Source organism: Myotis lucifugus, unplaced genomic scaffold, assembly GCF_000147115.1.
Source record: "Myotis lucifugus unplaced genomic scaffold, Myoluc2.0 scaffold_45, whole genome shotgun sequence".
Taxonomy (NCBI): domain Eukaryota; kingdom Metazoa; phylum Chordata; class Mammalia; order Chiroptera; family Vespertilionidae; genus Myotis; species Myotis lucifugus.
In genome coordinates this window covers 6,906,585-6,933,281 of record NW_005871093.1, presented here as the reverse complement: position 1 = coordinate 6,933,281, position 26,697 = coordinate 6,906,585, and the positions used below count along the sequence as shown (strand labels likewise).

The window sequence follows — 26,697 nt, the reverse complement described above, 5'->3', positions numbered from 1 at the left end:
TTAACACTTCTCCTGATGTCATGAGAAATACATGAAAAGTCACAGGCAAAGTCTTTGATGTGACCCAAGCATCCCAGACACCCCCTGGTTGGTGATGGTCCACTGGGAAGTGGCTCATACCCGCCTCTGTCCGTGTGGCAGCCATTATGCTGCAGAGAAGTCTTTATCACTCCCCTCTGCTGGGTGAAGCCACTTGTCTGGAGAGAGCCTTCAGCGGTCAGCCCCCTTTTGGCTGGTACTTAGTTGGCACAGGTGCCTTTCAGGAAGTCCTCAACAGTGTCTGGCACAAAATAGGCACACGGTATTGGTGGCTCTAAATGCTTAGCTGCCTGGAAAATTTGGCCACCTGTAGAACCCCTTCCTTCTCCGAGGACTCCGTAGAACAATAAAATATTTTTATTCAGCAAATGGTGCTGCTGCTTTGGAAAGAAAGGGCTCTCCCCACTTATCTTCTCTATTTGTGGGAGAAATAGCCAAAGCCATGATGTTCCTCAGCCCTAGACTGCACAGGCCATGGCCTCCCCAACACTCAGTTTGACAGCTGGGCAGCCACAGCACAAGAAAGCATGGGGCTGTGCCTCCGTGGCCAGCAAGCACAGCCCCCACAGGGTGAAAGTCCTTTCTGGGTCTCTGGTCGCTGCTTCCCACCTTCCGCAAGCTCCATAGGGTGCCCGCCCCTTGGCTGGCATTGCTTACCCAAACCAATAAAATCATCCTCAACTCTGATTAAAATGTGAAGGTCAGTTTATGCATAAGAATAATCCCAGGATGTGTGAATTTCTTCTTTCTTAACCCTTTGAGTGCCAACCAATATCCTAGGAACTATGCTAAAATTGCCAAAGCATTTTGAGTTAAGGTTTTTAAATTGTTTTTCCCACATAAAGAGTGAACTACTAGCATCTAATAGTGACACTGCAGGAGGAGCACGATAGCACTCCCCGGCACTCTAGGGGTTAAAGGAAAATTTTGTGGGTTTTGTATTGTATCCCCAGAGTGACCACTGAGGACCTTGGGCCTGGCCCATAGAAGGCGCTCAGTAGAGATGCATGGAACAAAGCGCCTGAGATAGCGTTATCACATGTAGTTATCCTGGTAATAGTAGAAAGAGCTAACAATTCTTGAGTAACTTATTTTGCGCTAAGTTGCCTGGCTCTGTTCTAGGCATCGCACATGAACGGAGTCACTTAAATCTCAGTGCAGCCCACTAAGATCAGTGCTGTTATGATCCCCATTTTACAGATGAGGAAATCGAGGCAGTGGCTGCACATTGCAGAGCCAGGCCTGGAGCCTGTGCTCTTCACCAGCACACTAGGGAACAGGCCACAGAACAAGGGCCCCCTTTGCCTTTCTTTCAAATGGTCTTGTTTCCCAAGTGCCCCCATTCACTCAGCTCCTTCTGTAAAAGCACTGCTTCTGCTTCACCTCCCAAAGGTGCTTAAGTATTTATTTACCTTTACTTATGAAGCTAGTTGACTTTGGGTCTCTGTTTTTACTCAGCACCACTCAACTTTGCAGAGACCTGAACTCAAAAGTAGTTACTGGAAGGTTCACCTTCTCTGTCACAGGATTGCCATTTGCGTTTCTCAAATTCCCACCCATCCACTCTCCCCAGTCTGGGGGTGCCTTCTCTTTGGATGCACTTTGGGATAAGCTCTGATTTGTGCAGCAGGTAACCTTATTCTGTGAATGTCAAATGCAGGCTCTGAGGCAGTCCCAGGTACTACAGAAGTTTGGCCAAGTTGATGCGATTCTCAAAGGGCTGAGGCCACCCGGATAGGTCTCAGTCCTAGAAGACAGCAGGCAGGGCGATAGAGAAGGGTGCCACCTCCAAAGTGACACTTGGTTCATTTCCCAACTCGGTACTTCCTGCCTGTCAGTCTCGAACAAGTCTGTAAGCTACGACTTGCATTTCTCTTCTTTTTTTTCTTTCTTTTTTTTTTTTAAGAAAAAAAGATGAACTTTGAGGACATTAAGCTAAAAAATCATAAAAAGACAAACACTGATCCCACTTACATGAAGTCCCTGGAGTAGTCACATTCACAGAGATTAGGCCAGGCAGGGTGGGGAGTTGTTTAATGGGTGCAGAGTTTTAGTTTGGAAAGATGAAAAGGTAGTGGGGATTGGTTGCCCAACAGTGTAAATGTGCTTAATACACTAAACTATATGCTTAACAATAGTTACGATGGTAAATTTCATGTTATATGTATTTTACCATAATTAAAATTTTAAGAAATGTTTAAGTGAGAGAAAGGGAGGGAGGGGAATGCTAACTAGTTCTTCCATTGAAAGATTGTTTTGAAGATTAAAGGTAAAATGCCTGGGTAAGAAGTGGGTGCTTACATAAATATTCATTCTATAGTTGCTAAAGAAGCACAGGTTTGGTGGGAGAATTATAAAGCCCTGTTCTGGGGACATGCCAGCGTGGTGGGGTGGAGAGAGGCATAGGAGAGCTCTAACCAACAACTCAGGGTGAGTTACTAGCCTGATGTGGCTGCCAAAATAAATCATTGCAGCCTCAGGCTACATTAATAGAAATAGTTTCTAGAATAAAGGAGGTGGTGATTCTACACCTGCAACAATTAGTTCATCCCCAGGGAATAAGAATTTATCCTGGAACTCACACTGTAAGGAAAGCAGGTACATGGAGTTCATTCAGAGTCCCCTCTGTGGCCAGGACAGGGAAGGGACCCTAACACAAAAGACACCAGGAGGTTTGAGGATATTCCTGATCTTTGGGGAGCAGAGAGAGACGACAGAGGGACTTGACACCAAGCTCCAGAGGAATAATTTCAGGAATGTAGGATGCTAAAAGATTACACAGGGGAAGGCCTAGTGCGGGGACATGGTAAATTGTGTCCTTGTAGCTCCTCAGGGCTGGCCAGGAGAAGGGGTCTGGCTGTTTCATGGCTGAGTTCAGAGGCTGGTGGAAGGGAGTGAGCTCCCTGTCAGCAGAATTGTGCAGGCCAATGCTGGCCAACCCTCACTGAGAATATGAGATGGGGCATCAGACAGAGTATGAATGGACAGAAGGATTGAACTAGGTGGCTCAGTGGGTAGACGAGGACGACTCACAAGGAGAAAAACTCCCCAGGGAGGCATGAGGACGCATACAGGCAGGCGAGGAGGGACATGATGAGCTCTGGGTGTGTAGGCCATCCCATAAGCCAGAACCATGAGGTTCAGAGAGGGAGAGTGGGCCCATAGCAAGGGATCAGCCAGGTGTGTGGAGGACCTCATCCTGAGAGCAGTTCGGAATCATGGGTGGAAGTAAGATATCAGATGAGTCCTAGAAGGATCACTCTGGCTATACATTGGAGAATGAATGGGGGTAGAAAGACCGGAAGCCAGGGGAGCAGTAAGCAGCTGTTGTGATAGACCGAGGCAAAGAAGACATGGGCCTGAAGTGAGGCGGTCCCAGTGGAGCTGAGTGGAGGTGGAGTGGGCAGGAGGAGGTCTACAGAGGGCCACACACCAGCATGGGCACAGCCAGACATCTGGTTCAGCCGCCTTTCCCATCCCCATCAGGGGAAACCCCCAGGAGGAGCAGTTTACTAGTTCATTGGCATTTAACAGTATTTTTGCACAAGCTTTGTAGTCACGGTGTTCTGCTGAGACCTGTAGCTCTATTTTATTGCTGAAGTGCTTTTGCGTCTGGTGTGGAGAAGTAGAAGAGCGTCCACTACCGACCATCAGTTAGGTCCGGTCTCATTTGCACCTGTTTGTTAAACTTCAAGGCACTTGCATTAATACTGTCGTAATTGGTGGCAATAAAGGTTCAGAACCTTTGAGACTTCATAGGAAATAAGAAACCACAACTGTGTACTCTCCAACCACATGAAACGCTGTCTGTGGGCCTAGTGACTGGGTTGGCTTCTCTGGCTGCGCCTCCACCCGCCCCTCCTTTCAGAGCAGCCCCAGCAGGGCGGGAGGATGTTCTCTCAGCGAGTGCTCCCCCTCCTGCCACCTGCCTGATGGTTAAGGAAGAGACTACCCTAACAGAAGACCCTCTCAGGTGGTGGTTCAGTTGGAAACCACAGTTTAACTCCATTAAGGAGGAGGAGTCAAGATTGAGAGAAATGCAAAGAGAAAAAGAACTCAGTGCAAGGCGTGGCATTTTCTTTGACCAAGGTTTCTGTCTTCTGGTGGGGAGTTTGAATCTCAGATCTCCCGTTTCCCACCCATGTGGCCTTGAGCAAATCCTGTCTCCCAGCACATGCTTCCCTACCTTTAGACTGAGGTAAGCATTCACACCTCTGAGAGTTCCCCCACCCATCAAACCCCCAGTCATATAACAAATAGTTTTGAGCACCTGCTGCGAGCAGGCCCTGCTGGAGGTGCTGGTCTCACCTGGGCTCTTTGCCAGTAAGTTGGCCATGTGTGCACGCCTGGTCACTCCTTGGGTCTCCTGGGAACATTGGTTTCTCCGTGTGATAAATTGGGCTCCCAGGTCAGGTGGGCCTCAAGACCTGGAGAGAGAGAGAGTCCCTGGGGCAGGAGGAGCTAGGGAAATTGGCTCCTCTGGCTTTCCTGAAGTTGATTCAGGCTGTGACAAGTAAGGTTTACATGGGTAGCCTTTGTAGTTCCAGCGTTCAGCCTGGCTGACCTGAGAAAGAAATCCAAACCAATGCGCGCTGAGTCCTGGAAACATGGGCAGCAGGTCTATCCGGGGACTTTGGTTGCCAGTGCAGGGCTACATTTATTGGGACACATGGCAATAAATTTCTTAGTAGAGCTTCCTCACCTCTCTCCTATAGAATCACTGAAGTGGGGTCACCTCAGGCTCTAGCTCCTCTTTTACTTCCAGCATTTACTCTCACTTCTCAGAAAAGTAAAGAAAGTGAGCAAAAGCCAGCAAGTGGAATCTCCGGGAGAGCAGCTCAGGCAAGGCGCTGTTCTTGCCATGGGGTGGCCACTAAACCACCCCCAGCACTGTCACCAGCTGCCGGTGGGAGCCCTGGCTTTGGTCCCCAGGCTCTGCCTCTGGAGGGACAGGGGAGGAGGGACCCCACCAGTGGAAACAGAATGGAGTGTCTGCCTCATAGCAGCCACATCTCTGTGTCTGAGGTTCCAGATCAGAAAACAGCACCAGAGTTTTCCATCTCCTGCCATTGATTCCAGTTCTAGAAACAACCAGACTTTATCTGATAGGTCTGTGGACAGTGGGAAGATGGGAGACCCCAGAAACAAGTGACACCACGGTGCCGACCCGACATAGTACCCCTTTCTGCCTCAGCTGCCAAAGACGGGACTAAATTTACAACTACAGAATCTCCCTCTCAGCCACTCTCAGTCCTGTTTCATTTTCAGTTGCTCAGCTTTGTCCATGTTTGGCTGCACAAACCACCTCAACTCATTTTTTTTATTGTTTTGTTTTTTATGTACTCAAGGTATAAAGCCTAAATAAACAATACATATTCTAAACAATCACAAAGCTGCATGGAGTAGCCAAGCCAAATGTGATTAGCGGCTGTGACCGGCATGGAAAGGTCACAGCCACTCTGTACATGAACTTGGAAACGGAATGAAGTACAGCAGCTCTGGAAAAATTATGCAAACCAAGGGTGAAATCATCAACAGCTAGATCCCTGTTCTGTGAGCCACTGGCCTTTGATGAGACAGCACTCTGCTCTGAGCAGCTAAATGCCTGCATGAGATCCTGGTCGGGGACCTCCTGCCCAGGCTGCCGAGCCCTGGTGGTTCCGGAGCACTTCGGAGCCAGCATTGCCAGACAGGGTGGGCAGTGATGCTGCCGCCTGGCTGCTACCAGAACACCTCCTCCACCAGGCTAAGAAATATTTTTCCTAGGCAACGAGACTACAACTGTGTCAAAATGCACCTTATTCCTGGCAAAGTCATGGAGACATTATGCCCAAGGGTTTAGCTAACTAGAAAGTGAAGAGTAAACTTTCCGTAATAGGACATGTTCATCAGAAGAAACTTGGAGTGGCACGTTTAGATATAACCTTGGGAAATCTTTCTCACTGAAAAGACTTTCCTGCAGTTAGCATGAACTAGAAATCACCTTGCCATCTTCGCCACACGGCACATTGCCGCCTTTCCTGGTGGGTGCTTCTAGAGCAGCGGTTCTCAACCTGTGGGTCGTGACCCCTTTGGGGGTTGAATGACCCTTTCACAGGGGTCGCCTAAGACCATCGGAAAACACATATATAATTACATATTGTTTTTGTGATTAATCACTATGCTTTAATTATGTTCAATTTGTAACAATGAAAATACATCCTGCATATCAGATATTTACATTATGATTCATAACAGTAGCAAAATTACAGTTATGAAGTAGCAACAAAAATAATTTTATGGTTGGGGGTCACCACAACATGAGAAACTGTATTAAAGGGTCACGGCATTAGGAAGGTTGAGAACCACTGTTCTAGAGTCTCTGGAGCAGGGAGGGAGGGAGGCGACTCCTGAGCACAGACAGGCCTGGCCAGGCGCCGTGTGAATTAGATTGAGTGCAATTCCAAGAGTTCCTGGAGAAGCAGGGCAGGCGGCCACCAGCACCACCCTACAGAAGTAACTGCTCTTGGGAATATCCTAATTTGTCTGTAGGCAGAGCAGATAGATTTGTGCTGCCGTCACATGATGGGATAAAGCTGCCGGCCTGTTCTTACACAACAAGATTGATCAGCAAGTACTGGGGCAGGCTAACTTCTTGTTTATCTTTTTCAGTCTTTCTTAGCAATTAGTAGACCCATAACGTCACACCACAAAATGAGAAAACACATGAAATAGCCCTGCTCAGCCAGGCTTTTCTCGTTAATCTTTTCTATTAGCAGAATGTAAGTCTGGTAGAAAGAATGGGCACGATATTTCTCAGCCTGCGTGTCCAATGTGAATTAGCTACCGTTTCTCACCCACCTTAGAGTTTCATCTCATTGTAATTGTAAAATCAGGACAAGCCCATTAATAAAACCTTTCTGAATGAGCTCTATGTACCGTGCACTTCTGCAGATGTTAATCCTTGCGAAGTCTCTGAGAGCGAGGCGGCATTTCCATTTTGGAGATGGGAAGGTGGAAGCTTAGTTAGGTAACTGGCCCTGGTCCCTCTCTCCCCAAATACCCAACCTCTGCCCACTGCACCACAGTGCCTCTCATGTGGCAGACACTAGGGTGACCTATTCTTGCCATTCAGTGGGAAATCCTGATTGGCTATCCAGTGGCATTGGTTTCCTTGGCTGGGAATTACATGCAAATGATAGAAGTGTTTACTCATTTCTCTTGGACCTCCTTCCTGTAGTCAGCTCTGTTCCTCCCCACCCCCAGTGGGCCTGGCCACCCTCCTGCCTCTGGCCCCAAATTGGCTTGCTGGCTGGAATGGCAGCATCGGCATTAGAAACCTTTGTCGGGTGAAGGGTTAAATATGTTGAAATAAGCCTGGCCCTCACAAAAGAAGTGGCATTTACACCCTGTACATTTATGGAAATACTTGCCGAAGGAAAACAACCACAACATTGTGCATGTTTTTAGGAAGAGAATGGCCAGAGTGTCTTTAATTCACTGTTTACCCGTGAGAATTACTCCCAGGAGTAATCCTGCAATAAAATCTTCTTGGTCTATGAGAAGAGAAAGAAATTGAATCAAAAGACTCCATTTCCACTTGTATTTATTCAGTCTGGGAAATTCAGTGGGCCGGAGCATTACTATCAGCAGGGGATTCCTTGCTCCTAGCGTTAAATTACTGTCATAATCGCTCAATTATTTCTTCCTTGTACTGTTTAAAATAAAAATCCATCACATTCTATGTTTTTTTCTAGCATTTATTAGGTTGAGTGTTTAGGAAAATCAATTATAGTCAGTCAGGCATGAATTGATGAATGTTCTTGTAATAATTGTCAGTTGTTAAACTGAATGTACTTTCTCTTCTCACCCTTTTCATTTCCTTCAGAGGGCAGAGGTGGCTCAGAGAGAGGCGGAGACCTTAAGAGAGCAGCTCTCGTCAGCCAACCACTCTCTCCAGCTGGCCTCGCAGATCCAGAAGGCGCCGGACGTGGTGGGTAGCTGGGCCCTGTGGGGACTCTGTCTGCCTGGCATCTGTACCTCTTACAGCTGCTCTCTTCCTTTGCTTTTTAACGTCCCTTTTTGGACTGTTTTAAGCAATACTGCTGTCTTGGTGGGGAATGCTTTTAATAATTTGGGGATGGAACTTGTTAGAGTCAAAGGAAGAGTTTTGCTGATTCTGCGTCGATGCTCTGTGGTCAGCGTGACGCCCGCCCAGCGTGGAGGTGGAGACAGATCCCATCACCAAAGGGAGCGTCTTCCCAACTAGGCTTGTGGGGTGGCGGCTGGCAGATGGGTGGAGATCTGAAACTGGAGCTTTGCCAAAATTACACAGGAAAATTGGAGGTTTGGTCTTCTCCTGAATGTGTTCTTCCAGAGTGAGAAAAATTTCATGATGAGCTGGGAAAGCCAAGGAGATAATAAGGTAGCACCCACTCTGAGTCAAATCCCCAAATCTTGCCTGACGTGTAGGCATTCAGGAAGAGTCAGGCACTCATGCCAGTGCTTTCACCTCTTGGTTTTTCTAATATTAATAAAAATTTCTCTTAGCTGGAACTTTCCCAGCTTGATCGGGGCGGCTTACAGCCATCGGATTCTAGACTCTTTCCTTCAGTGCTGAGCAGTTATATGGAGCAGCATCTAGTTAAGACCTGGATATGGGAGCCACACTCCTGGGCTCAGACCCCAACTCTGTGACTTTGGGCAAGTCACTTAACCTCCCTGAGTCTCAATTTCATCATCCGTAAAATGGGTTTTTACAAGGGTTTCAGAAATCTGAGCAAAGCACAGACTGGCACATAAAAGTCCTCAGGAAACCTTAGCAATTACTTTTATGTGGTTGGCATCATTATCTGTGATTCAGGAGCCCTGGTTTTGAAGCTCAGTTCTGTCACTTTTTGTACACATCCAGGGAGTTAAACTTCCTAGACCTCAGTGTTCCTGTGTGTAGAGTGAGGAATAAGTGATCCTGAGGTACCTTCAGCTCTGACAGCCTATGATGAGTGAACTGCACTCACAGGTGTCCTTTTCCTTAACACAGAGCTACAGAGCCCTTGCTGTGTGCCGGGCCCATGCTGTGTGCCGGGCCCATGGTAGGCACGAGCCAGGCCCTTCCCAGAGAGCAGTCGAATCAGGAAGGCTTGTGGTTGTAGTGAGCATGTGTCAGTTGGGCACAAGTCAGTTTGACAGCCATTATTCCACCTGCCCCGTAAGTGGGGTTTTGTTATTTCTTTATGGAGGTGAAGAAATGGAAGCTCTGTGAATGTAAGCCCCGGCTCCGGAATGTGTGGGCCCAGTGGCCACGCCAGGATTCGAGGGCGGGGGAGCTTCTGCCACCTTAGACTAGGACTTTTAAATTATTCCTCAGGAATGAATCTAAAGCAAAGTTTTAGTTCAGGACCTCTTTTAAGAATGGATTTTTGTTTTCTTTCTTTACATTAACATTCAGTAAAACATGATTTAAGTATCCCAGGATATGGAGAAAAGTTCTTCAATTTAGGAACCATTACGTCCTTCATGCTTCACAGACTGTGGTTCTAATTTTACCTGAAATGGCCCTTGGCTTGTCAACGTCCCCTCCTCCAAGTTTACGTGGACTGTCCCCAGTGTCACAGTGAGGAAGCCCTCGAAGATGGAGTCAGTGTGGCTTCTCTTGGCCTTCGTGGTGAATGCTGGTCCTCAGGAGAAAGCCGTCCATCCCAATGTGTCCACACAGGGCTCCTGAGCTCGGTGCCTTGATTGAAAGCATTTATGTCACCATCCTGGACTGTAGCAACCAAAACATTTCAGAAATGAATGAATGTTTTTGCAGGTAGAGTAAGTTGTGGATCCTAGGGGTGCTTAAACACTTCATCATCGGCTAAGTGCAGTGTTTACATGGCACAGGTTCAGTCTTCCAGGAGCGGCTCTGCCAGGCTCCCTGGGGTGTGCATTCCCACAGTCAGCTCAGCCAGCCAGGGAGCAAGCACCGGAAACTGGGCCAGCAGGGGAATGTCTGTTGGGCTTGGCTGGCAGGACTCAGGAGAGAAACAGTAGACTCTATAGATCTAGCAAAGGCCCAGACCGATCTACTGGGCGTCTTACCGGAATTGCCACTTTTGGAAGGTGAGCTGCCACTCAGAGTGCCTGCTCTGCGTGAGGGGCCCTGCTGGGGCTTTGTGTGGTTGCTTCATTGCTGCCTCGTGACACCGGGTCTTTCGAGGCAGGTTTTAGCATCCTCGTACCACAGGGAAGGGAACTGAGAGGCTCAGAGGAGTTAAGTAATTTGTCAAAGGTCACCCAGCTAGAAAATGGTCAAACTGGCATTTGACCATAAGTTTGTCCTACTCCAAAGTCTACTCTTCCCCACATCCAGCTACCCCACCTTCATGCGCATTAAATGGAATAGTATACTTGCAGGTCCTTTGTCAGGTAGTTACAAGACAAATATTATTCGTTCACCTTCTTGAACCTAAGCAAACCATAATATTAGGAAGTATACCTTTCTGTCTCTCAGGTGAGTCTATCAGGTGCACACACTGCATAGACCCAGCCTACCTCAGCCGCTTGGCATTGGCAGGAATGGAGGTGACAGTGCGAGAGAAGCAGCTGAGGTTCCCCTTCTCTCATCTTTCCCGCTGGAGCAAATAGAGCTACGATCAGCCTCGACTCCAAGGATCTGTCTCACAGGCTAGGGTCCTATGCGCACCATCGTTTCACAATTAGGTTTTCCTCCCATTGAGTAGCGCTCCTGCATCTCATTCATATTTAATTTGAAAATGGCTGCAAGATAAAAGATGATTATCTAGCTTATTTCAGCCTCGATGTTCTAATCTCAGTAGGAGGACTCACTAGACAGTTGCACAACTTGTGATATTTCACACAAGCAGGTTGGGAGAGAGGAGGTGAATGGGTTCAAAGGGACAAAATTTAATGGACTAGTACGTCAGTAACTTCTGTTTTCTCGTTAATTTTTCCCTTTGGAAATACACACACACACACACACACACACACACACACACACTATCATCATCTTAAGCCCTTCCTTTTTTTATAATGTTCTTAGACTCTGCAGAGCATTCCCACGTATCCTCTCCTGGCTCCTGAGCCATCAGTGCCCCCCACACCTGAGACCCAGCCCCCGTGAGGAATGTAGGGTGCCCTCACAGGCCTTGGAAGCCTGGGTCATGGGACTATCTCTGCTGGGACAGACTCTCAGGACCTCACTCTGGTGCCCACAGGGGCCTCTTGTCACTTGAATAAAAGTCAGTCCCTTCCTTTAGAGCAGTGGTTCTCAACCTTCTGGCCCTTTAAATACAGTTCCTCATGTTGTGACCCAACCATAAAATTATTTTTGTTGCTACTTCATAACTGTAATGTTGCTACTGTTATGAATCGTAATGTAAATATATGATATGCAGGATGGTCTTAGGCAACCCCTGTGAAACGGTCGTTCGACCACCAAAGGGGTCACAGCCCACAGGTTGAGAACCGCTGCTTTAGAGGCTAAAGTCCAAGCCAGGGTTCTGACCCCAAACCCTACCAGAATCACCAGGGAGTCCCAGGCCCTACTCCAAACCCTCGGAACCATGGTTTCCAGAGTGGGGCCCAGAACCCATATGTTTTCTAAAGCCCCCAAGTGGCTCAGGTGCAGCTGGCTAGAGGCCTGGATAGACACGAGGGAACCTGTGGTCCTGGGCTTCTTCAAATCCATGGATGCTTCACCTCTCAGCAATCATATCAGGAGCATCCGAGCCGCCTGGCACCAACCTCTCTGCCGCTGTAAAGGCCACCCCTCCTCTGAGCCCCTGTTCACCCTGTCATATAACTTCCTTTCTAGCTGTCCTCAGACTGAGAGGGCCCAGCTTTGGTACCCAGGCGCAGGCCTCTGCTCCACCTGCAGCCTGTGGATCATTTCCTGGGACCTTGTTCATTTCTTTCTTAGTTTCCCATGTGTCTTCACAGTGAGACAACAAGGATGTCCTAGTGTGTGAGAGGAGAGTGAGCCACATTTGGGCTTGGAGTAGGGTGCTCTTTTCTATCGGATTTCCAAGGCCTTACTGCTTTGGGGTAATTCACCTCATCTCATTTAGTTTATGCAAGACTCGATTGGCTTTTGCTATGTTATAAATGAGGAATCTGTGGCCCAGGTTCCTGAGTTAGTTCCTGAGTTAGTTCACACAGTCACACAGTCAGCTTGTGGCCAGGCCACACTGGGCCTCAGGAGTTTGGCAGATGGCCCTCTGGGACTGCCTATGCCAGGTTCCCATCCTGGGCCCAGGTTCAACACCGAGAGCTGCTGTTTTTATATATACAGGGTGTGGCAAAAGTAGGTTTACAGTTTTCATATGGAAAATAATAATAAAAGTATAAACTCTGTGTTTCATATATTCACAACTATAAACCTCCTTTTGCCCACCCTGTATTGTTTGAACCACTTGCCCCTGATATAGTAACTTGCTTGCCTGTTGCAAAGCCCAGATCACCTTTTGGCTTGTTTTACAGACTCTTCCCCTAAGAGCACTTGAAACAGTTTTTATGGCTGGCATCCCTCAGGTTGGAAAATTAATAAGTTAAATTAGATAACATGGTTCATTCTACCCCACCCTGAGACCCACCTCCCCGAATGTCACTGCCATTGTGCCCCCACTCCCCCCAGGCCTGTGCCACCAGTCCAGGCAGCTCTGGCACCATTCCGTCGGTCACCAACACACCCTTTTCCGAACTGGCCTCTCAGCATCAGTCCCTCCTTGTGCCAGCTTCATGCCCTTTCCAACCTCTGTGCCCTTCTGTGGTATCCACTCGAATGGAGCCCCTCTTCCTTCTGATGAGATCCACCAGCCCTGTCCCACTGTGCCCTTCTCTCCCTCCTTGGGGTTCACCTCCGCATGCTTCTTTCACTGTTCTAGGTGCTAACCCCTGGCGCTGCCAGAAGACTTGTCTTAGGCCCCTGACCTTGATCTGCCCAGTGTGATCCAGGGTGGTGCTCCCCTAACTCTGTGGTAAAGGAGAGTTTTGTTTTTATTTTTTAATTTCCAATCGATATTATACAAATCAAAGAAACAGGAAAGAATCATTTCTTTGCACATAAAACTTTACATTCTTAAATGGTAAAGGCCTTAGTTTCCCAGGAGGGTGATGTGTAACATTATTTCCCTGGGTGACTCGCTGTCCCCAAAGGTGAAAACCCCGTAACAGGTATAGAGTGGCATGGCTGTCCCTGCCAACTGGGGCTGCAGCTGCCATTTTTTTTGTTTGTTTGTTTTTCTTCTTTTTTTTAATCCTCACCTGAGGATATTTTTCCATTGATTTTTTTTTTAGAGAGAGCAGGAAAGACATGGAAACATTGATGTGAGAGAAACACATCGATTGGTTGTCTCCTGCACGAGCCCTGACCAGGGCATGGGCAGGGAGGAGCCTGCAACTGAGGTATGTGCCCTTGACCGGAATCAAACCTGGGACCCTTCGGTCCACAGGCCAATGCTCTATCCACTGCGCCAAAGAGGCTAGGGCGCAGCTGCTGTTTTCTACCCCAGTATAGGCAAGATCAAGGCGTGAAGTGAGCCCTGGCCTGGTACCTCAGTTGGTTAGAGCACTGTCTCAATATGCCCAGGTTGCAGGTTCAATCCCTAGTCAGGGGCATGCAGCAGATGCCAGCGAGGGTGATGGCATTCATTCCACACTGCAGTGTCACATGCAGGTTTATCCTCCCCATTCCCGTTGCCATGCCCCCAAGTATATCCACCCTGCAGGAAAGCTTCCAGAATCATTCAGGAGCCATCATTACTTTCAAAAGTTTGAAAACGCACTACTTTGGTCCTTAGGAAGTGGAATTACAGATTTAATTTCTCTCTCTCTTTCTCTCTCTCTCTCTCTCTCTCTCTCTCTCTCTCTCTCTCTTTAATATCTTTTCCCTGTTTTACATATTTTTCACAATGAACAAATTGGGGAAGGGGGTAAGTTTTTTAAAAAAAATCAATCATCATACCCTAGCCCAGTGGTCGGCAAACTCATTAGTCAACAGAGCCAAATATCAACAGTACAACGATTGAAATTTCTTTTGAGAGCCACATTTTTTAAACTTAAACTATATAGGTAGGTACATTGTTATTAACTTAATTAGGTTACTCCTAAGACTTAGGAAGAGCCACACTCAAGGGGCCAAAGAGCCGCATATGGCTCACGAGCCGCAGTTTGCCGACCACAGCCCTAGCCAGTTTGGCTTAGTGGATAGAGTGTCGGCCTGCAGACCGAAGGGTCCTGAGTTCAGTTCCAGTCAAGGGCACATACCTTAGTTGCAGGCTCCTCCCTGGCCCGGGCCCTGGTTGGTGCTCATGCAGAAGGCAACCGGTCGATGTGTTTCTCTCATATCAATATTTCTCTCTGCCTTTCCTTCACTCTTCTACTCTCTCTAAAAAAATCAATGGAAAAATATCCTCAGGTGAGGATTTAAAAAAAAATCAATCATCATAAGAATTTTTAAGCAAAGAAATCCCAAATGTGCATCTTCCACATCTCTTAACTCTTATTAAAATGCTGAGTCTGAAAATCAATTTGTCAAACAACATAGCATCTAGATAGCTCTGTAAGGAACCGAAAGACATTGAGTCCCTTCTGGTGGGAGAACACCTGAATGCTTTGGAGCATTCCAGAGCCTTCCCATTTGTCATTCCCCTGGCTGAAGCACTCATCCCCAGCCACCAGCAAGGCGCTTGCTGTCGCCTCCTTTAGATCTTAGCAGATATCACCATCTCATGAGGCTTTTACTGACCATCTTATTAAAAACCCCAGCTGCCTCTCTGAAGTCTGACCCCATGACCTCTTGTTTCAGCTTTTCTCTGGCACTTTATGCTGCTAATAAATGCATTTAGTGTACTCACCCACCCACCCATCCCACTGACTAGAAGCCCCGTGAAGAAAGGGACATCCACCCTTTTGTCCACTGCTGTGTGCCTGATACTCATAAATGCTTGTTGAGTGGACAAACCCGGTGGATGGCAGCTCACCGTGAGGATGGAAGGGTGGTGTAGGGAAGGCAGTCAGTAGATCCTTCCAAGCAGAGGCAAGAAGTAATGTCTTACCATGAGGTCACCGTCCACATCCTCCCATCTGCCTGTTTTTGCTGCGGTTGCCAGCACAGCTAACCCCAGCACTTGCCTGAGCTGGTGCAGTTTTGTCATTTCCTTTCTCCTTCCCAGGAGCAGGCCATAGAGGTGCTGACCCGCTCCAGCCTCGAAGTTGAGTTGGCCGCCAAAGAGCGGGAAATCGCCCAGCTGGTGGAGGACGTGCAGAGACTGCAGGCTAGCCTCACCAAGCTGCGGGAGAACTCCGCCAGCCAGATCTCCCAGCTCGAGCAGCAGCTGAGTGCCAAGAACAGCACGCTCAAAGTAAGGACACTGTGGGGGCAGGCGGGCAAGGGAGGGCTGGACGTGCACTTGCGTACCCTTTGCTTTCCTCCGCACACGGCCCTGGAGGGAGCCTGGGATTGGCCTGCAATGATGGTTCTGGCTCCCCACCGACACCCTGAGAGCTCTTCAATGGTCGCTTCTACCCAGCATCTGGGACGCCCAATGGGTGTAGTGACCATGGCAGGAGGCCTTATCTCAGAAGCTGCCTTCCTGGTCCTGCCTTGATTGCACAGGTATTCTCATTTTAGTCATCTGCAAAGGTAATGGTTAAAATTCTATCTCTTTTAAAAGCAAAAGTGACTGCTTGGATATTTCTTAGTCTGAGTTCCAACCATCAACAAGTTTTTCCCTCCAGTCAGAACAGAATGACATGGCATGAGGCTACCTGGAGGACCTCAGTCAGAAGCATGGGTGTTTAAATTCCATCAGAATTCTTTTTTGGAAGGCATCACATCTGGAATTGTCGACAAATATGGCAACCTTGAACCTCTGTGAAGCAGCTAGAAGCAGAGTCCTGGCACCCAAGGCAGGGAGGTGGGCTTTGAACCCCTCTGCCAGCTCCAGCCTGGGCAGCACCTTCCGCACTTGGTAGAAACCCCATCCTCAGTGCCCGCCCACCCACGGCACTGCTTTTCTACCTGAGAGCTGTGGCTGGCAGTGTTGGACCTGGAGGCTCTATGTGCTTCTTGGGTGGGTGAGAGGGGCTGTCAAGTTCACAGACTGTCTGCATAGACATGCCATTAGTCAGCTCTGCTGGGCTGCCCAGGCACACTGAAATGTGAGCTCTGCCTGTGCCCAGATGAAATGAAAGCAAGAGGTACTCGAGCCCCCTGGGCCTTACTCTCAAGCTGTAAGATCATTTTTTGTCCCTCAGGCCTGGGACACACACAGCTGCCTAAAATGTGTTACTTCAACACAGCTCACACAGTTGGCCTCTTTCCTCCCAGGCAGAATCACAGCAGCCCAGACAAAAGCTAGGTCCTCGTGAGGTTTCTCATAACTTTGTGTCCCAAATTCAGAACCTGGAATCGTTTTCATTATATTGAAATATATATACTTTACTTAAGCTATTTCCTATCATTTGAAGTTACTTAGTGTAATTTGAAGATAGTCCTGGGACCCTGATTCCTAGCATGTCGGAGTCAGAGAGCCTCAGAGTATCTTACCAGCACAGGCTTGGCCCCTGCTCCCAGGCCAGGCGTTCCCCTTCTCCACTCTGCTGTCCCTCCACAAGGCCCACTTGGGCCTCCTCCTGCCCTCCACTCAGCATCCATTGTGGGATGCGTGATTGAATAAATGAGTGAATGAATGCCAAGTATAATCATTGTATGCTAAATAAGGTGGATCAAGCTTAATTATAAAAATGTCAGGACAACTTTTTCTTATATAGAGTAATTCTAGAATGTCGTAGGGCCATCTTGATTTTCTTTTGTCATTGAAAGTTTTCTTCTTGATACATGACCATGTTTCTGACCCAGAGCTAAGTACCAACAAGTCTGTCCTCATGGCAACTCGCTGGCACTGGCAGAACCCACAGCCCTCCCTCGCTAGCTTCTCCTTTGCCTCTTTGGGATAGGTTTCATCCACAGCCCAAGAAACTGCCAGGTTGGGCTCCTTGGGGGAGATAGTCCTGTGACTGGGAAGATGTGTGAGACCTAGTCACATTTGTCATCAGCCATGGCATTTATTTCTTCATTGTGTCTTTTTCTTTCATCAGCCTGCTCAGTGAGTACTAGTGCTCATTTTTTATTTCTAGATTAAATCTAATTTTCTCATGTTACAGCTATTTCTGACCCTAGCATTGGCATTATTATTAGATAATTTGCCTTTCTCTCCTCTGTTACCATTAAAGGGTTTGACTCAAATGCATTCTGCATGGACTACATAAGAGGGAGGCTGTAGAGCTTGCATTTTTTATTCTAGAGCAATTTCCTCTAAACCAGTTAAGGTTTTAATGTTTGCCTTCACAAAAAATGAAACACAGTTTTCACAAATTAATGTTCTTTATCCATATCTTGGGGGAAATCTTTAATACTGTGCAGTTAATGAAACAATTCGGCAATACTTCTTCCAAAATTATTGCTCCCTTATCTTCATCTGATCTAATAATCAAAACATATCCTCTAGTAACAAGACCTCTCTGGTTTTAATTATCTTAACCCCTTCTCGCCAGGAGTGAAGACCTCCCCAATATCGAACCTGCACACAAAAGGCATTAGCCTTCCCCAAAGGAGTAAGGTTAATTGAATGAGATACCTTCCCAGGGCTCTTTCCCCCGCTAATGTGTATAATTTATAGTCTCAAATCTAAACTAGGCAGCGATACAATTATTAGGAAACTATTTTATGAATGAGGCCTGTCATATTGACAGCCCGATGCTTTTGCAACAGGGGTCTGTGACCCAGCGGTGGTGGCCGCACAGAAGCAGCAGTGAGCCGTCCCTGAACTTCCCGGGGCTCTTCTCTCCTCCTCCCTCCCCACCCCTTTCCTCCCCTTCCCCCCAGCCCTTTCCTTCTTGGACCATGTTGTCCAGCTTTGGGGACACTGTGTGGGGCTCAAATTGGGATCAGTTTGAGGATGCTGCAGCTTCCAGCCACCTAGCATCTTGGAGTTGTGGGTGCTTTGCCATGAACATTAACAATGGCCTTTGAGGCAAATGCTAATGGCAGTCACCGCTGGAATGTGGGCAGTTGGTGTCACAAGGGCAGGCGGCATAAGGGCAGAATCTTGAGACTTGAGATGATTGGGAGTCTTTCGTCTCTCTGCCTGCACATACTGGTGCTGTCTGTAATGGGATGGCTCTGGGGGCTAATTGGTCACCTGCTTTAGCACCTTGAAGCTCCCAATCTCTGTGATTGAGATTCTTCTCTTTACTTAGACAATTGATTTGTGATGTTTTGGGGCTAAATTGACAGTTGGATGTTTACCAGTCTTTCCCTCCCCGTGTTTCGCTTTTTCAAGACAATTTCACCATAAACGCATCACTCTCCGTATACAGTCAAATAGACATGGGAATAGACTCAGAAGCGGGAGTTTCCTCCTGCTTCACCTACCAGTGCTCAAGCACAGTGCTACTTGTAACGTACAATTCTGTATTCGTAATTGATGAAATAACCCACTGCTGTTACAGGCTGCTATTTTTCATAACTCTATTCTGTGGTCTTCTGTTGGGATACTTGAAAACAGAGGCAGTATAGCCCTGGCCAGTGTGCTCCGTGGTTAGAGCATCAGCCTGCATGCACACCAGAGGGTCGAGGGTTCAATTCAGGTCAAGGGCACATACCTAGGTTGCAGGTTCATTCCCCACCCCCAGGGCATGTGCGGAGGCAATGGTTAATGTGTCTCTCTCACATCAATGTTTCTATCTCTCTCTCCCCCCTTCCCCTCTCCCTTCCACTCTCTGTAGAGGATCAATGGAAAAAATACTCTCCTTGGGTGAAGATAAAAATAAAATAAATTTTTTAAAAATAGAGGCAGTATGATTAGGCAGTCACCTACATTATGTTCACTATAGCACAGAAAACAATGCTTCCAAAAGCTTCCATTTAAAATTATATTTATGAGAAAAGATAGCTAAAAGGATGTCAGTCTCCCATAGGGAGAAATTACATCTTTGGGCAGGTGTATTACAGTGACCTGCAGGACTGTCTCCAAGCTGCGCATGCCTCCCCAACCCTCTGGGCCCCTCACCCCACCTCCTGACGTGCTGGTGGTCCTCTTGAGCCGCTGTAGAGCTTGCTGTGTCCCTCAGGAGGTTGGGACGGGAACAAAAGACTGATTACTGCTTCTCTACAGTCATTCCATGCCTTTAATTCTGAACGCTGCCTCTTTGGTTACATAAGTTTCCTCACCAGGCAGTGTGTTGACTCTGCATAAAGGCTGCCCTCTATCATGTTTTAACAAGCATCTTAGCAACATCGCAGTGTATAAAGCTCTAACATCCACATCCCATTTGACACTCACTAGGTGAGCGGTCATGATGATCACTGCTTTGTGGAGGAGGTCACTGAAGTTAGGAGAGGCCAGGCCCTGTAGTTTCTAGCCCGGCGCTGTATATGGGAGACCCATGCATGTGCCTCCACTGCACCCACCCACCACCATAGGGGAGACTTACCCTGGACGGCACGAGCATCTGCATCCTGAAAGCAGAGGAGCCTCGGACCGAGCCTCCCAGAGCCTCGCCCTGGTTGGGTCTTGAAGGCACTGTGAGCAGATTGGAGGAAGGACAGTGAGCTTTCCCTGGGGAGGAGGAAGGGCGAAGATGGTACCACTCAGGGAGCAGTGGTGAGGCCTAGGAGGAGCAATCTCCAGAAACCAAAGGGGCTGTGCTAGGATTGATATAGGAGCTGGAGGTTTCAAGTAGTGTCCTGTAAATCGCTGTGAACCAGTGGGTGTTACTGGAGGTGCTTCAGGGAGCTAATTGTGGGAATCTACAATGAATCCTCTTAGGAAGATGCATGTGCTCTAGTCACTTGTGAGTAAATCCTGGTGTTTCACTTGCATAGTCCCCAGCTTGCAGCACCCTTAGCTGACCGTGACTTGCAATGTCCAGGTGGCCTATATTGGGCCAGGACCCTCCTGCTGTGTGATGACACCATTCTGCCCTGTGCCTGGGTCACACCTAGATCACAGCTCGAGGAAGTTGGAGGTGACCTGTAACAGGGTTACCATAGAAGGGCCTTTATCCAGAGCTACCCTTCTCCTGCCTGCAGCAAGCGCTCCAACATAGCCATCACTCTCCCCGCCAACCCCCTATCTGGCCTGTGGTCTCCTCTTTTTGTCTTGAATTCTCAGCATCCATGTGTGCACAGCGCCCACCCAGCCATCCCTGGGCTTCTCCCCCTTGCCCAGCATCAGTAGATGCTACCTCTCACCGAGGAACAGTGGGGGCTGAAGGGGGTCCCCATTTAGGTGAAAAGGAGGCATACACTGCCTAGTCCTAGACCCCGGAAAATCTGTATCAACCCCAGGAGCTATGCCTCAGACCCCTGCCCTGGACCAGGGAACCCAGTCACACTTGCTCAGCTCCGACTGGTGGCCCCTCAGCCCAGGGCTCCAGCTGAGTACCAGGCGTCACACACCGACACCTGAACTGTCAGTCTCCAGACAGCACTGCCAAGAACCTAGCTCTGATCATCCTGGAGGAGGAAGGTGGAGCTGTCTGCAAACTGCAACATAGTCACCTCTCTGGCCCACAGTCTGTTTATTACAAAGAGGTGTTGCTGCCTTGACCCCTCGCTGTGCGGCCTGGAAGATGAGGCCTTTCCCAGGGTCTTTGTATTTGTGTCCCGTGCCAGAGGCCCCTTAAGTTGGCAGCCCCAGAGCAGGGAAAGCCCTGTGGTATAACTTGACTAAGGTATCGTTTATAAGTGTAGTGCCTACACACCAAAATACTTTGCACTTTAAATTAAATTTTCTTATATTTGAGTCTTAGCCAGGAATTTAAGAACTTCATATAGTGCCCTCTCCCCTACAGGAACCCCGTGCCATTGTCTTCCCCCTTCCTTTCCCCCACAGGCCTACATCTCCTAAACTCGAAGGGACCCCACAAGATTTGCAACCAGGAGAGCAATGAGCAGCAGCAGCTCATCCCAGGCTAACCCCCTTTCTTCTCAGTGAACCAAAGCAACCCAGCCTAGGTTCTCCTGTTACTTCCTCTATGTCAGCGGTTCTCAACCTGTGGGTGGTGACCCCTTTGGGGATCGAAAGACCCTTTCACAGAGGTCGCCTAAGACCATCGGAAAACACATATATAATTACATACTGTTTTTGTGATTAATCACTATGCTTTAATTATGTTCAATTTGTAACAATGAAATTGGGGGTCACCACAACATGAGGAACTGTATTAAAGGGTCGTGGCATTAGGAAGGTTGAGAACCACTGTTCTATGTCCTTCTTCATTTCACTCTCCCAAGTGTGTGCACTGCGGCCAGTACATTCTTGCTTGCTGGCTGGCTAAGCCCATCACCCACGGTCACAACTCAGCCTGGGCTAGCAACCTGTTTCTGACATGTGGCCATTTCTCACCTGTCTGTATAAAGCCCATGTGTGTTGCTTAGATAAGTACCTTTTCAGGAAGATAATCTGGCTTCCAAATCCTGCATTCATGGAACTAGATATGGGGCTGCCTTTCCTGCCATCAGCACTTAAGAGCCAGAATCGGTCCAGGCACCTCTGTTCCTTCCCCATGGATCTGCCACAGAACAATGGGGACATTGGGAGATGACATTGGGAAGTGGAGAACGTCATAAACAGAGCCCCTGGATTCAGAACCACAGAGCCTCTTCAGAAACAATTTAGTCACATCCAAGGGTAAAGTAATAATAACTAGGGAAACAATAATAACGGCCATTGCTGAGTGCTTTACCATGTGCCAAGCACTGCACTAAGCACTTAATACGCATTATTTCATTGAAGCCTCGCAGAAGCATGGTACTGTGTGCATCACAGCCCCCATTTATGAACAAACTGAAGCCTAGAGAAGTTAAGTGTCTTGTGAAGGTCTCCCTGCATCTGAGAGCTGCCGTCCGGCCTGTGAGGCTCAGCGCAGCCTTGCAGCAGGCACTGCCTGGCCTCAGCACACCAGCCTTTCACTTCCTCTCAGAGTTGCTGCAGGCGGGCAGGGCAGCCTCTGCTCTGACGAGGTCTGATTGTAGAACTCGGTGATTCTTTTTCTTTCTTTGGGCAGATAGATGCCTCTGCAGGGTGTTGCAACAATTAAGTAAGATAGCAAGATGCAGAACCAAGCATAGAACTGGGCCTACCCAGTGAACATTAGCGATTCTGAGAGAGGGATCTTTGTCCGGTGAGAACGGCAGGTTAAGCACCTGTTGCCCTTTCCAGATTGAGGCTTGGAAGTAGGCTTTCTAGGTACTCAGCAAGGAGTTTCTGGTCACAGAACTGAGCTGAGGACGTTTGGTCTTTCTTCCTTGGTGGCATTTACGGTGTCAGAGGCCAGTGGTCAGCCCCGCCTGTGCTTCCTGGCACTCTGTGGGGACTTCTGTGGGGACAGGCTGAAGTGCTCACAGGTCAGGACAAGCTTGGTCAGCCCTCCATCCATTTGCCCAACGAGCAGAGCCATCGTCAGAGCTTCAGAGGCGTGGTCTTGGGTTCTTCATTGAGCTGGTGGCAGAAATTTCAGTGGAAGCTGTTTAGTCCTCAGTGAATGCTTATACCCAACCAGATGACAGACTCCAGTCCTAGAGCCTTCTGATCGGGGCCGACCTCAGGTCTGCAAAAAAGACCTGCAACTGTGCTCTCAGGAAAGTGGACTGGGACTTGGCGATGGTAATGGTCCCACATCCGAGGCCCACCGTGCCAACATTTGCACCATGTCCTTGCTTTTGTGCCCCTTAGCTAAACCCTTTAAGGTCATTGCTGCTATCCCATTCTATAGACCAGAAGTTTATTGACATGTCCAAGGTCACCCAGGTTGCAAGAGACAGAACTGACTCCAGGTTCACTGACATGCTGGGTTCTGAAGTGCTCCATGTTTTCACCTCTCGCTGCCTTTCTTCCTTTCTCCTGATCTCTGAACATGACCAAGTTTTATGTGTTTCGTATCCAGCGTCAGTGAATTCCTCAGTCTGAAAGGTATTTCTGTATCCCAGCAGCACTGGATAATCTTTTGTTTGGGAGGGTTGGCACATTAGTGCTTCCTGCTATTCCACCATAAAGAGAAGAATGAAGTAATCATTTTTTCATGAGCACCTTCTGAGATTCTTTTGTCAGAAAATGAGTGCATGCTACCCCCTGCTTGATTATGGCTGAGAAACCATTATAAACATAACATTGGCAAGAGGTCTTATAAAGGAACTAGGGCAGCACAATTTTACGCAATGGAAAATACACCAAACTGCCAGTAAATGCAGTAGAAAAATGGACTAAATGACTTTTGTTTATAGAACACCTGAATTCTTGAAACAGCGAGCAGGGTGGGATTCGGGTAAATGTCCAAGCTGATGGCCACATGAGCATCTCCTCCCTCAACTCTAACATGTTCCCAGATGTCTTTATACTGAGATTGTAGTTGTGGCTGGTCAAGCCAAAGGCGAATGGAAGCCCTGGAGATGGAGAGGTGCTTTGATTCAGGAATTTGTTCACCCCAGGTTTGGAAACACGCTAAGTCGTTAGAACCCTTCCCCGCAACCTGGGTCTTTGTGTTTTTATTAAGCTGCTTATTTCCCCTACAGAGCTCCCTAATGGGGAGAGAAAAAAGCAAACTAGTCCAAAACACCTTCATAGAGGGAAGCGCAGCTGCTGACCTCCCTATGCCAAAGGCCTGCCTGGCAAGAAAGCCTGTTGAGCTCTGTGCTGAAACCGCCAGTGAATGCCCAGCGAGCACACAGACTCTAATGGAGCCTATTAGAGCATCGTCCTGCCTGGGAAATATGCTGTCACTCCCCTGCACCCCTGGACAGAACCCCTCACCTTTCCTCTGAAGGGCCATCAGGGGATCTGCTGTGGCCCTGCTGGCCAGGGCACCCTTGGAGGGCCCTCCCCACAGGGTTCAGAACTGTCAGGGAAACACTGACCACCCAGCTGAACAGGCCTCTGCTCCTAAGAGCCCCTGCAAGTGCTTTTTCCTGATGCCTATCTGATGACAGCCTCAACAACAAAGGGGCTATATCTTTGGTTTGCAGGGTCCCACCAAGGGTGTTAACAACTGACTATATGCATCAGCTAGCCAAACATGGTTTGTGAAAAGCCACTTGCTGTTTTTACAATACTAGCAGAGCGTCTCTTAATTCTGTTTGTCATTTCATGGTATTCGTACAAAATGGCCTTTTCCTTATTGTTTTCCAAATTTTATGTTACAGCCTTATATTAACGTGTGTGTGTGTATGTATGAATGCCTGTGTCCACTAACATACATGCTCACACCAGACCACAGAGTAAAGAACAAAAGACGACACCACACATTATCAACTTTCATTTGTACATTTTTGTGTTCCCTCTCAGGGACCTCTGGGTGTTTTACAGGGAATGTAATCAGTGAAATCTGTTTAGTCCATTTGGCTGCCAGAGCAGAATACCATAGACTGGGGAACTTATCTATACTAATAAAAGGGTAATATGCTAATTAGACCAGGTCAACCGGACATCTTCCAGATGTCCAACTTCCTTTTGGAAAGTTAGGGGGCGGCCAGGCCGGCAGGGGGGCAGTTAGGGGGCAACCAGGCCGGCACAGGGGGCAGTTAAGGGACGATCAGGCAGGCAGGCAGGTGAGTGATTAGGAGCCAGCAGTCCCGGATTGCAAGAGGGATGTCTGACTGCCAGTTTAGGCCCAATCCCAAGGGGTCCCGGATTGGAGAGGGTGCAGGCCAGGCTGAGGGACAAACCCGCCCCCCCCCTCCTGTGCACGAATTTCGTGCACCGGGCCTCTAGTAAACAATAAACACTTATTTCTCTCAGTCCTGGAGGCTGGGAAATCCAAGATCAAGGCACTGGCAAATTTGGTGTCTGGTGAGAGCTTCCTCCCTGACTGCCTTCTTCTCTCTGTGTCTGCACAGGGCAGAATAGAATAGGCAAGGGAGCTCTCTGGGCCGCTTTTATAAGGCCACTAATCCCGTTCATGAGGGCTCCACCCTCATGACCTAATCACCATCTCCAGATCCATCACAGTGGGAGTTAGGATCTCAACATATGCATTGCCAGGAAGAGGGGAGGGTGGCAGAAGGACACAAATACTCGGTTTATAGCAGAGTCCATTGACCTATTTCAGACATGGTGACTAATAAAATTCCTCTGTTTTCAGCAACTGGAAGAAAAACTCAAAGGACAGGCTGACTATGAAGAGGTGAAGAAAGAACTCAAGTAAGTGTGGAGATGCCTGCTCAGCCACTCATGAGCCAGAGCTCACTGGGGACATTTGCTAAAAAACACCATGGCAATGAGTGGGCAGCCTCAGATCATTGGTTGCGGCATCGGCAGACGCTGCACCACAGGGCCGTGTTCTGGGCCGCCCTGGGTGTTTGCCCTGAGGCCTGTGCCTGAATTATTGGGCTTTTTATAAAACTACATTTTAAGTATACCAGTATGCACAGAATTGGGAGTTATTACCATTTTAGACATTATAAAATATGAGCTTGTGTTTCAGTTATAAATCACCAAAGCAGAAGCAGAACAAGGAAACTTTTCCGCCTGAAAGAGTACACCTGGCCTCCCACCTCCCTGGCTGCCTAGACTCCAGGACTTTTGTCTCCCAACCTCCAGTTCCCCACCCGAGAGCCAGCATCTGAGAGTGTGTTGTCCCTTCTGTGCTAGTGCTACATTCTCAAGCTCAGACATTCCCTCCTCAGGGCCCACCACCCAGCTTGGCCCTCCTGCCTCAGACTCCTTCCCTGGGGCCTACTCTTGGCCCTCCTGCAGCTCCCAGGCTCTAGGCCCTAACCTGTCCCCCAGTTCTAGCACCCTCCGAGCTCACAACCTCCTCCCCTAGCCTGCAGCTCATGGGCAGCCCCTCAGAGAGCACACAGCCCACCCTATCCTGCCTGGACTTCCCCCGCCTCCATGGCCAGGTCATCAAGTCCTGGTAGGAACTCACTGTGGTGTGTGAGCCGGTCCCTGCAGGCTGTGTTCTCTCCACTGCTGCTTTGGCTCTGTGCTGCCCAGGGACCCTTCTTTGTCCCCACCTGAGCCCTCAGCAGACACCCTGTGCTCTGCTCTGCAGAGGAGACAGACATCCCGCATCTTCCCCCTTTGCCTTGAAATCACTCCTGTCCTGGCTTCTCCCATCTCCCCATGCTGACCCCTCAACCTGGACCCTGGCTCCCTTCCTTCTTACTCCTTCCTGCTATTCTATCAGCTCCTTTCTCTTGCTGACTTTTTCAGTTTCTCCATTTAAAATGAGTATATACAACTTGCCATGCTGTTCTTTGTGTTCTTAATCCCGTTCCTCGGGTCTGCTAGGAACCTTCTTGCCGCCTCATCCAGGAGCTGTCCTCAGCCATGACCCCAGCCTCCCTGGTGAGGTGCCTCCAGGTTCTCTGCTCAGTCCTGTGCAGCCTCACTCCCTCTGCCACACAGCCTCTGCCAGGACCTTCTTGGCCGACCCCTAATCTCGACAGCTCTAGCTTCTTCAAGCCCTGTACTCTCCCCTACCCCGTTTCCAACTCAGGGATGTGTATTTTTTACCAGGTTGGCCTTCTGTACCTGCCTTCCTATCCAGTCTTCCCTTCCTTTCCCTCTTCTTCCCTCCTCAAAGAAAGAAAATGGGTGCCACCTCCTAGTGTTGAATCAGAGGAACTGATGTGAAGGCCTTCACCCAGACCCTTTCGTCCCAGGCTGA

General features: G+C 48.6%; 1 protein-coding gene across 1 annotated transcript in view; it reads left to right on the top strand.

The window, feature by feature from the left end:
* The window catches only part of CUX1 (cut like homeobox 1), a 281,408-nt gene that overhangs the window by 182,866 nt on the left and 71,845 nt on the right, over positions 1-26,697 (top strand). The window contains 3 exon segments of the mRNA XM_023753423.1: positions 7,907-8,011; positions 15,195-15,383; positions 25,165-25,223. Coding sequence (XP_023609191.1) covers positions 7,907-8,011; positions 15,195-15,383; positions 25,165-25,223 — 353 coding nt within the window.